At 39.5% G+C, this 12,836-nt stretch overlaps 1 protein-coding gene across 2 annotated transcripts in view; it reads right to left on the bottom strand.

Moving 5' to 3' along the window:
* Nucleotides 1-12,836, bottom strand: part of iqsec1b (IQ motif and Sec7 domain ArfGEF 1b) — a 238,243-nt gene that overhangs the window by 92,408 nt on the left and 132,999 nt on the right. For both annotated transcript variants that reach the window (XM_085405545.1, XM_085405551.1), the window contains one exon: nt 6,548-6,601. In XM_085405545.1, coding sequence (XP_085261671.1) covers nt 6,548-6,601 — 54 coding nt within the window. The remainder of the gene's footprint in view (nt 1-6,547; nt 6,602-12,836) is intronic.

The following is a 12,836-nucleotide window of genomic DNA, read 5'->3' as shown; positions in this document are numbered from 1 at the left end:
ACTACAAAGTCTTAACCCCAAAATGTAAAGTGCCCCAAAATGACTCATGTTATGGTTTGCTATAAAAGCTAAATTGGGATTGAACTGAATTAAATTGACCTTAACCACCAATTTATTACTGTAATCTGTAATAACGACAAAGGTCCTCTATTTAAAACTAAATACAAATGATTCCCTCGAGCTGAAAGGGCTGCTTTTGAGCCTAAAGCTATCATAACAAAATGACCATAAAAGGCATAAAAGGCATAGATCTCCTGCCTGTGCGTTGCATTCATATCAGAGGACTGGTTTGTTTAACTCACCTGAAAGAAAAAGTTTCAGTGCTTCACTGCAGACAATGAATGCTGTCTTCGCAGTCTAACTGTCTAACACAGTGGCTCCCAATTTTTTTTCTAGGCCCCCATTTGTTTTGCAAGAAAATCTTTCTGTAAACGTGTATTTTTTTTTTTTACTGTAAGAATATTCAACATTGCTATCAATACATTTTTCAAAAAATCCCTCTCTGTGCAAAATGGGTTTAAAAAACATAAACAACTGTCGGATACTGTTTGTCTGTGATTTGGACAGCCCGGCGCGTGCTCCCGACGCAGGAGAAACAAATTCTGTCTGGGATACCCACCTTGGCTCCACCGTTGTGCAGGTAAAGCCAAAGGCAAGATATTCTTCATCATATTTTCTAGTCTTTGGCTTAGAAGGAAGTTGGTTTGGAAACATATTTGGCGATGCTTCCTCTTCTGCTTTGTGTTTGTGTAGGAGCCCCGTCAAAAAAGAAGAAGTTACCTGGCTGCATAGTAATAACTTTTACAAACTGTATTACAGACACACATACTCTCACACACACAGTTATAATGCTTAAAGGCTGCCTGTATAACAGCCATGTTATAGGAGCCTGGTCTGTGTATGACAGTGAGCTGAGATAAACATCTCTACCCATCATTTTAAATGACATAAAAATGACAGCTCCAGCCTGACTGCAATCACATAACCATGACAACCTCCTACAGTTCAGTTCATGCAACGTATCTTTGACAGACTCAAAATAGGTTAGCAAAACTTGGCACTCTTGAGTCAAGGTTACCTAATTTTGCATTTTAAGCATAAACAACTCTTACAGTGCAGTGTATCTAGTGGGTTAAATTTACTCAATGCAGATTTATGACAGAGTAAGTCTTTGATCTCTAATAGTCCACAGCACTGCCACGAGAGAGACTTTACAATTACATCAGTTTGGCACAAACACCCGTGACCAGAGAACCAGTAAAATATCAAATCCATTTATAGCTTCTCTATGCATGATGACAATACATATATGAAGTTATGCTTAATTAGCTGAAGTGTCTGGTTTGATGCACCATCGGACAATTTCCAGTTCTTATATCACTATGGCCAACAGCAACACTGCTGCACATTACGTAGATACACACAGCTTTTCCTCTACAATACAGTGAGGGTATCAAAACCAAGTCATAAATGCTCACTGCCTAAAACAACAGGCAGAAAGGGACCTGGAAGACAGTACTGCTTAGGATTACTTTACTACCTTATCATTTAGCCATATTCCTAAACTGTTTGAAGTAATGCAAAAAGGCCATGCGACACAGCTACAGCTAACTTTCAAGATGTAAAGCTGCAACACTGAGACACACATTAAAGTTTAACCACTGGCTCCTTAAATATTTCAGTGGTCCATCATTATAGACCTGTGGATAGATTTACCTTTGCAATAAATGGAAATAGGGAACAATACCGATGCCCAAAGATCCTGCTGAAAGCTCTGTGGAGAAATGCTGAACATTCTGGTAAAGACCAATTAATTTAAAACCCTGTGTTGCAGCTCTACCTGCTTGATTTGATTATTGTAAGGAAAAATAATATGACCTAAGTATGCTACAGTACATAGATGGGCAGACGAGTGTAATTTCTATAATGCAGTAATCAATCTTTTACATTAAGAATAGATTAAAAAGTGTCCTGTAAAAAGCATCACTCATAGTACGAAACTCCAAAAGAAAGAACTCCTTTCACAGGTGATATTTTGGCTTTGCAGAGCCATAAAAACACAAGCACAATTGGTAATGGTAAAGAAAACAGCAGCCAGTTTAGGCGATCCACTTCTATGGTGATGTGGCATAACTGAAAAAAACGGACTTGCAATCAGTTTTCAGTAAGACATGCTTGCCTCATTCACACAAGCACCTTTTTCTAGGGTTTTTCTATATAAGTGCTTTATATCTAACATTCACACACTTTCAAACTCTGATGGATGCATCAGGGAGCAACTTGAAATATGTTATTGCAGTTCTAAGAACAGACACACGTGGTCGATGTTGAGCGTGGTCATGTTGTCATGGGTGGGGTCACCCTACAATCTCTTACAAACTAATCTAATCTATTACCCTTTTCCTGTATTCGCCACCAGGTTCTCATTTCGAGGGCTCATAAGAACTTTTGTCACTAAAAAGAGAACATTTTCTCATGACAGTCTGTCTGGTCTAGTAATAGCATGCATCTACCCTCTTCTGCCGGAAGGATGATAATGTTGTCCTCACAGAGCGATGTCAGTGTCTTCCTCGCCACAATGCTAATATTCTACGGTAAAGCAATCAGTATTTAAGATTTGATTGGCCCAGAAAACAGGTCTTTGCTCTATAAAAACAATCCTTCCCTGAAGCAAGACGATCGTAGAATTCCTCACTGAAAGACGACAGCAAGAATAATCCCAGATTTCTTCTCAGCACTCTAGCCTAGGTCTGTTGATTTGAGGATTCCCCTAACTTTAGCTAGTAATGACTTCATGAATTGCTTCACAATAAAATTGTAACAAAAAAACCCCCAAAACATTTATATATGTACCTTTTAGACCCTATTTCTGTCAGACTGCTCAAATAGTATTTAATACTTAAACCATAAATATGATGAATTTTTATTAATGGTTACTGTGCTTGTCTAGTTAGAAGTCAGTGCTGCATTTAGTACCATTAACCACAAGATTTTACCAGAGAGATTAGAACGTACCTTTGGTATCAAATGAATTTTGCCACTGTAGTTTGAATCATATCTATTTCATAGACTCCAGTAGGGATGGGAATCTGAGCAGTCCAATTCCTTGCCCTACAGCTGATTTCAGTTTTTGTGTCAGAGAAGGAAAACAGTCTACACTGTCGATATGGACATTACTTTTTAACTGCGCAAAACAATGAGAATGCAATGGTAAAGTGCTGCTCATGCAACTTTGGCTCTTTGCAAGCATCTGCATATACAGCAAGAACCCAGCCATGAACTTAGAGTGATATTAAAGCTGAGTGAATGCTGAACCGAGCCCATCAGCCAGACTCTGAACTTGAACAAACTGATGAGCAGTAAGGCTGCGGCCTCTGTTTCTAGCTGTTCGTGTTTCTTTCGTAGAATCACTGTGGCGATCCCTTTAAAGCCCCTTTGTGCTATTTTTTTTTCTTTGCCTGCTCTGTGTACTACTAATAGAAAGATCATATGTGCATCCTCCTTAGGGTAGGGATTTGTGTTGGTGTGTAGGACTGTATCCTATAGGTTTATACTGTTGAATGGTAATTATCAGACAGTGCCTTTTAGGTTGTTTGGAAGAGTAACATGAAAGTAACGTATTACAACAAGTTATTTTCCCCTGGGAATAATTAAGTAATGTAATGCATTACTTTTAAGAAAAGTGTTCTGTGTAATATGCGTAATGATCCCAATGCTGATCACAGGCAAGGGGAAATACATCCAGCATCCACAAACTTTTGACCACACAACATGTAATTAATTTGCACTAATTTAATGTCTTTGATACACTGCTTAGAGATGATGGTGACTCTCAAAGTGGAGCCAATGAGAAACCAACGAGAATTGATAAGGAATCGAATCAATAAGTGATATCGATAATGGAATCGGAATCGCTAAATTCTTATCAATTCCCATCCAATTTGTTCATGTAAATGGGGAGTCTTTTTCACAAAATTAGTTCCAAAAGATTCTGTGCTGGGACCACTTCTTTTTACATTACGTAAAAATGTAAAAAGATTTCCTAAGGCAATATACATTTTCATTGCTATGTAGATGATACCATGGTTTATCTATCCAAGAGGACAGATGACACACACCAATCTTAAAGACATAAAGGCCTGGATGACCTGCGGCAGAACCCTCCCTGACCCTGGTTCTGCTCGCGGATTCTTCCTGTAAAAAAGGTTTTCTGTTCAAAATGACACCAAGTGTCTCCTTAAATGGTCTTGTTAAACTGTACAATTTATAAGGTTAGGCAAACCTGCAGTCAATTGAGATTGAAAAAGTGACTTGTATGAGTGACATAAAACTGATTCTGTTCATCTGGTTGTAGCATTTTCAGAGGGAACTCAGAAAATGCTACAACCAGATGAACAGAATCAGTTTTCTAGGATCCACTACTAAATCCTCTTTCTGCTTGAAAAACTTAAGCTGATTTGAAATTCATAAATCACAGGTGCAAATTGCAAATGGGATTCTTAGTAACTCTTTAAACAAGGTCTTTTATGATAATTTTTAATGCATTATTTGAATGTAAGTGCAACATCAGCAGTTGCAGTGGCACTGCCTGTACCATCCCATTGAAAAATGAAAAGAATTATGTCGAAAATATAATAAATCTAATTAAAATAGTTTTTTTCCTTTGCTCTATGACTGATGATGACTTTATTGGCTAAATTCTTATTTTAATCCCAAGTTTAATCCTGAGAGCAATAGTAAAAGTGTGTAAACTATAGTCACTGATAAAGTAAGAATGTCGGCAATTATCCACTTTCTTACTCTATTATATTAATTATCCTTTACAGATCGATAGCCAGTGAGGATGAGATGGCTGCTGTTTCAAAGTCAAGTCCAATCATTGGTTTTCACATCCACCTTCAAAACACCAAGTAAAATCATACTCAGTTCAAGGCTTCACAACAGTACTGTGTATCTTTGCCTAACAAGGACTACAGCAGCCTATGTCAGGCCATCTGTCAGTCAAAAATATTCACACCATGAATGTACTATAATGGATTAGGCATAGCCACCTAATCTATTCTTTGTTTATCATTTAAATTTGATAGTTGTTGGTCATTGGGAAAGTATAAGGAGTGGCTCACTGGAGTCAACCTCAAGTGGCCAGGAGTAGTACTGCAGTTTTTGGCACTTCTCCATGAGCTTCATTTTTCAGCACCTGGTGCTTTCTGCTTGGCACTCTAATGTCCCATCCATCATTATACTTCAAGTTGAATATGCTGAGCACTCAGCGTGGCCTTCCATTTTTAAGGTAATTCAGGCCAGCAGTGTATTACACAGATGGACTTCATTATAATAGAGCCATCAGCTTTTTCACACCTGCATCTACTTAGTGCATGTAAGGTCATGGAAGTAGGTTTACTTATTCTCTAACACTAAAGCAGACAAGAAAGCCCATGTTTCTCAGCTGGACACGTGAAGGGTATGTTTAGCTGGGGAACTTCAGGAAATCTAGTGACCTTGAGCTTGGTCAGGTCACATGATCATCCATCACAGACGAACAGCTTTGCTGCTGTGCCTTGCTCTAGTGGGAGGGGGGAGGCAGCTTTGGTGTGATAATAAGATGAAAAGTCTGCTCAGTGCAGGCAAGCCAGCCCTGGGTGGAACAGATGGAAGCTCCTTCTTTCTTATGCAATCCAGCACTAGTGAGGCAGAAATGATGACTTTTATGTGACTCCCTGGATGTCGGAGAAAACAAAACGCCTAATGAAGATCATGGGACTAACAGATGAGATTTGTAGGCAGATGGGTAGTGGGAATAACAGGAGGTCAACACCACCCCACCGCATCTCCCATCATGCCTGCTGGCTGCTAGCACTGAGACTAATATGCAGTCGCTCACTTTAAATGATAAACAACACGTATCATGTAATTATGAAACCACACTGGAAATTCTTCTGTACAGTAAGTTGACTGTGTGTGTGTGTGTGTTTGTTGCCTGACAAACTTTGCTTTGTGAAAGCAATCAGTGGCTCATAGATTCTCTAAATTGACCAAAACAATGAGATTAAACGCGCTGAGGGAAGAACATGCACATGTGAAGGGCTCTGAATAGTAATAATGTTCCAGGAAATGTGCAGGAAAGAAGAAGGAGAGGAAGAAAAAACCCCACCAGTTTTCCTCAGACCATTTTCTAAAAATAGCTCTTCTGGTGTGACATCATCAGCGCTACGTAAATAAAGTCCAGCTTTACTTCTGTAGTGCAGCAGAAAAATGTTGAAGCCACTTTTTAGCCTCCAGGAGCAGCGCTGGTTGTTTTTGTTGCTGACAACATGCACACACAACATATGCACAGATCAGCATACATACAGTAAAAAGTGCACTGTGTGTTTCCTCCTTATTTCTTCCTTCATATGAAGAAATAAGAAACTAGATCAATTGCTAGGACTTAGCATTCCAAGCACACATTTTCCCTTCTCTTGATTGGATGTTTTTTGCTTCACAGCTTTAACACTTCAGCACATGGGCATAAAATTCCCATATGTACAACATTCAAATAATTACTCACGAGTGATGGTGGCGTCTGTGAATCATGACGGAGCTGGGGACCTCTGTGTCTGGTCTGGGGGGAACAGGAAAGCAGAAAGCTTAGGTACACAGCGACTACCACACAGTTAAATCTCCTACCCACTCCTTACACACACACACACACACACACTGAATTAGTGTGCCACTCATTCAAGCTCAGCAGCAGTTGAGATGGCTCACGTACAGCTGACTGGTGATATAACTGCTGCTACACATCGCACCACAAATTCTCCACTTAATTTATATTCATGCAAATAGACTAGAAATGTTTAAAGGACTAGATCCTGTCTATGTAGTCAACATCAGGTCACTGAGGTGCTGACAGAGGATTGGCCTGCTGGTCAATATGAGGGCTGGTCCACACTTCTGATTCAGAGCTGATGAGTCCCGTTACAGTGAAACGACTGTGCAAGTACAGACCTTAATCTCAGTTAATGTGGCTACAGTGAGAGAGCGCTGCATCAAGGAAAAACTAGAAAACCTTCTGTAGATTTCACAGAACTTAAATATAGCATTTAATTTATTAGTAGACTCAATTTGCTTCTCTCAAATGTAAATGACCCACTCACTGTTTTGATCCCACTCGATCTTGTCCGAACATATGGACATAATTTCCTAAGGGATTATGAAAGTAGTCTGATTCTAATGATATAGTAACATTTAACAGTATTCTATAAAAATCCTCTTTTGCCTGATCCTTTTTGAAAATAAAATGTTAGAATAATTATGCAAAAAAAATAAAAAATACTCCGAAATACTTTTTCATTACAGTACATGCCTCTCCCTACTATAGGTCACCTTCTTTTCTGTCTTTGCTCTACTCTTTCCACTCACTCCTAACAGCTCCCTGAGCCTGGCTCTGCTGGAGGATTCTTCCTGTTAATAGGGAGTTTTTTATTCTCACTTTCGCCAAGTGCTTGTTCATACGGGGTCATGTGATTGCGCTATATAAATAAAATAGAAGTGATGTAGGTGATTAACACTTTGTTTGCAGTCCCTTTGTTTTTTCTTATAGGTATCTTACTGAATATAGACTGCACAGGAGTATTCATTACAAAAGACACTGAGTAATTCCCTTCTGGCTGTGTAATGCACTTGGACTGTCTTGGCAATGTTTTTGTCTTTTCCAAAGTTTTTATGAACTTGTTTTCTTCACATGGCATTTTGAAACTCTAGGTCAAGGAACAGTGTTCAGAAAAATGGAAAAGATGTATGTTTCCGTTGACTCTTCACAAGTGCCATAGGCAACCAGCACCGATGACTGCAAAGTTTTACTTCCCAGTTGAAATGCATCGGTTTTAAGTTGCATTTCTGACAAATGCATAACTGAGCCAGCTATACTTTGATTTGCGATTGAACCCTGACTGCAGTGGTTGGGGGAAAAAAAGAGTTACCTATGTATAATCCGTCCAACCAGCTGGTCACATCTTGTAACCTGCTAAACAAAAGATTATCAAGGTAAAGGAATCAGAATGACACAACAGAGTAAGCCTGGGTAGAAATGGTTCCACACCTTTCTTGTGTGCTGGCCCTTTTCTCGTCGAGTCGGGTTAAAAGCTTTCAAGAAAGCAGGTGAGGAAACGCTGGTTTTAGCAGGAATGAGGTGACTGCTTCTCAGTGACACCTTCCATTAAAGAGTAGAGCAAGAGTGAAGTTGTGTAGCATTGTGGAAGATATATGCCCCAATCACAGAGTGGGAAAGGGGGGAGTGAAGACAGTCACAGAAGGCTGGAAATAGGCAGGGGGAGGCAGGTAAATTGCTTAACAACAAAATAAAAAGCTGTACTATCACTCAGCTGATAACAGAAATGCTGAATATGCTTTGTATGTATCACATGCCGCTGTGCTCGGCTGCACATCTCTCACAGGAATACACAATGTGCAGGAATGACTGAACTTCTCTGACATGACAAGAGGCAAGGTAGAAAGAAGCAGTGAAACATCAATCACAGATGAGGCATTTAAAGCAGTTGTCATGACAATAGCAATGGCTGAAAGCAAAGATCCTTTTCTTTCCCTCTCTGGAGACTTGGTGACATTCAAATAGCAGACATTGCTGCAAGTCCAACAGCCACGCCTCGCTTGGTGAACTGTGTAGTTTTAGCAAATGTGTCCGATTCAGGTTGGAAATGTTTTCAGTCTGCTCGGTCAGAAAGAAAGGTGGGGGTATAGGTCGGGGTGTGTTTATCACTTTGATGGATTGCGACAGATCAGTAACAGCATGTTACATCTGATTCACTACTAAAACCCACAGACACAGACAATCCACAGCATTCTCATAGGGCTACATCACTGCTTGTGTTTATCATCAGGAAACAACAACTGCAGAACTGGAAGGGTTATTATTATTATTATTATTATTATTATTAAATTCTTTACTTAAACAGATCTCAGTCTCACTGAGATTGAGACCCGTGTGCAAAAAGGCATACACAACAATTGAGACAGACATCTACATAATAAATGACACATTACACTTATTCACAAATTAAGAAAACAAGAGTAAGAGTCGTTCCAGACAGAGAAATACAGAGAAATACAAGTCTTTAAAAAATCAAAAGAATTCAGCTTCATTGTTTGAAACTAGCAATTGCAATCACATCTCATTAGCAAAGTGTTTATGGACATCATGCATTAAGGGAGTCGAGGGCTGTTTTCCTACACTTACTTTCAGCTTACCAAGGGGTCACCACAGCGCATGAATCTGCATGTTTGATTTAGTCTAAGCTAAATGAAACATTAATTAATGACAATATAAAAGATTCAAACAATAGATAAATGCATTGGAGGTTCACTTCCTAGCTGCTCCAGCATGTCAAAATATCCTTGGTCAAGACACTGAACCCCAATGTGCTGATCACTGTGTGTGCACAAATGTTAGCCAGGCTGCTTGGGTATAGGAAAAACACAGAAAATATATAGTTGAACGGTACTTGTAGTAAAAAGGGCTTTGAATACTCAGCTAGAGTAGAAAAGTGGTTTTCCTTTAAGGCAGAATTGTGTCAGGGGATGACATAATCATTTGGTTCTGATACTGAGAGCAGCAAACATAGATATGTGGCTGTGAAGCATTCCAAAGTGATTCAGGATGACAGGAGAACAATCAAACCGTGCACATGGGAAGGCCTGTGTGGCCTTCTGTCTTGTGCCGAGATTCCTCAACTGATTCTAATCAGAAATAAGGTTACTCTGTGCAGAAATAACCTACCATTATATAGCAGGAAGAGACATTTATGATTAATATGCCTTCTGGGATAAGGCCAGGTCTTCTTCTGGTCAGTTGATTAAACAATAACAAGAGTAAACAATAACAAACATCAAAAGAAGGTTGTAATATCAATTCAAGAGCTACACAGAAAACGTGACATAGAATCTTAATGTCTTATTTTTTCCATTCTTATTTCTATAGCTTATTTTTACACTAGTCTTATCAGAAGGAGCTCTTAGTCCAGTTTATCTAAATTCCATATGGTTGGTACTAGGGACACGATGCATTAGTCATACTGCTAGGCAAGCATTAAGGCCCAGACATGAGGCCCCTTCTTGATCAGAGAAAAAAGCCTGGGGCTCACAACAGCAACAACATCACACAAACACATAATTCCAGTTACTGCAGTACCCTGCTGGGAGTCAGGAGAACACGAAGCAGGATGGGAAAGAGGCTGTGAAGAGGAAGCTCAATCATGAGGTTCTTTAGTGCAGTAGATGATATGGCAGTTTATTGAGCACAAGCTTTTCTGTGGGAAAAACATTTTGCAGATTGTGTCATTGTTTTGCTAATCACTTCAAGGCAGTAGCAGGAAGGATGGGAGTGAATGCACGGCAATAATGAACTCTGTGTTTGTGTATGAGCACGTGTGCACGAGCATATTCTGGGTGTGAAGGAAAGTTAGGAGCTAAGAGGCAGTTCCATCTCTGCGGTCACTGTCTCCCTCCTCCGGCTGTCTTGCCTCACATCTAGATCAGAGCCCAATCAAAGCTTCTCTACCCAGGATCACATGACCCTTTTACTGTGACTTTAATATCATCAGACAAAGTCATTTTTTGTGTGGTGACCCAGCATACAAAATACAACACCGTACAAAAGTAAATGTAACACAACAGGAAAAATAGCCAAGCAATACTATAAAAACGACTAAAACTAACACCTTCTGGAAAGCACCACAGTTTGGAAAACACAATAAATAAAACACAATATAGAATAGTTGGCAAAGCCTGGCGACATAATGTAGTTTCATAAAATCTGTAATTAATATATTAATGCCTTTAGGCCTGTTACTACAGCTTCACACACATTTCCCTCAATGACGTTGCCAATACAACATGTCAAGTATGTGTTGTGTAACACCAAGTGAGAAGGTGGAAGAGATGGCGTGAAATAAATCTGTTGGCTCTGTTAGTAAGCAGTCAACTACAGTTTTTTACCCCTCAGTTGTAAAAGGCTGAATATTGCTGTCACCCTGCTGGGCTGGTGTCCGAGTGTGGGGGCAGTGTGGACACCGAAGTTTCCGACTGCGATAACTTGAGAATGAGGTGACAAAGCTCAGTGACCTTGATCTAAAGGTCAGAGGTCTAAGTTCAACTTTTTGGAAAATCTTGTGAATGCGATAACTCCAGAAGGAAGTCAGCTAGAATTTTGAAATCAATAGTATAGGTGTAGCTACTACCAACCTTGGACGAGTTCTTATCTCAGTGACCGCGACCTCAGTCAGCGGTTATGTTTTCTGCAAAGTTGGATTTTGAAATCAATAACTGAGTCACTGAAGGCTGAGGGGTAGCACAGGCAGTCAGCAGCATTTATCTAAAGATGTAAAACTGTTGCCTCAGGTCTTAATTTTAATAGAATCGGTTTAGTTCAGCTGGGTCTCAAAGATTTAGAGACAGTGAAAGTTTATCTTAATCATGTGCAAAGCTCTTGACAAAGCGCCAATCATCCTTAAACACAGATTAAAATACTTTATTTAATGTTAAAAGTGTCATTCACACCAGAGAGATTGACTGCTCATCTTTTGGGTTTTGCAGCCAACTACTTAAATGGTTTGGCTCATTCTAAATTCTTTTATGAGTCTTGTTTAGGGCTGCCACGATTAGTCCACGAGTCATGATTACATGATTACGTCAGCTATCAAAATCGTCGACGACTAATTTAATAGTCGACATGCCGTTTGAAGCTTTGTAAGATCCTGAAACAGAAGATAGCAGCAATACATCCACACACACACACACACACACACACACACACACACACACACACACACACACACACACACACACACACACACACACACACAGATGTATAAGTCGATTTATTCAGGAACAAATAAAACACTGAGAAAAGCCAAAAAATAACTTTAAAATGTTATTGTTTGGCTTTTCTCAGTATTTTATCTGTTCCTGAATAAATCGTTTTGGCTGAGATTAAAGTTATATAGTTTTTACACAGCTTGAATAAACGTCAAACAGAAAACTGATTAAACAAAAGTGTGAGATGGTGGAGAATTTACTCCAGTGTCCTGTTATATTTTAGATCACAAGGAGCTGAGTTCATTAAACTCCACTGAGACAATCTGCAAATTTCATTAAAAGTTTAATAAACTATCATCTTGTCTTTATTTTTAGTTGGCACATACCCTAAACACTTCAAGCTGTAAGCTGATAGTTATGCAGTGCAGTAAGTTGTGCGTTTTACGTCCAATGGATGCATGATCTGATTAGTCGACTAATCGCAAAAATAATCGGTGACTAGTCGACTATCAAAATAATCGTTTGTGTCAGCCCTAGTCTTGTTTCCAGCAGCTGCAGCATTACGGCATGCTACCTGCCCAGCACCAATCAGCAGACACTGTAAGTGCTGAACAGTCCCTTCTTATAGTAAGAGTGTTGGAAGTAGGAACAGAATATGTTGTTGTAAAGACTTAAGCGACTTCCACAAAAGCAAAATCTGTTACGGATGAATGACCGGGTCACCGACTGGCATCACTGAAATGCCAATGGCAAGCAATGCTGAGTACCTACTCAGAAACCATGTGACAGGGTTTTAGTAGATTCAGGGGAACAAGTTTTATATGTGCTGGCTGGAACTCACAACTTGAAGGATCTGCTGATAAAACCTTTTGACCAGATATTTACCGGCCATCTTTACAGCTGAGGGCTTTGTTGGTGAGGGGTGTTTTTGGGAGCATGCAAACAAGCACCAAATTACGTTAGGCAACTTTAAAGTTTTGTCTGTTTTGTCTGTAACAAGAACATTACTGATGCTTTTAAGGCTT

Source organism: Rhamphochromis longiceps, linkage group LG5 (assembly GCF_057381845.1).
Source record: "Rhamphochromis longiceps isolate RC_006_pf linkage group LG5, R_longiceps_female_GT1.1, whole genome shotgun sequence".
Taxonomy (NCBI): Eukaryota; Metazoa; Chordata; class Actinopteri; order Cichliformes; family Cichlidae; genus Rhamphochromis; species Rhamphochromis longiceps.
Note: the sequence above shows the minus strand (reverse complement) of the source record. Positions and strands in the feature narration are given on the sequence as shown.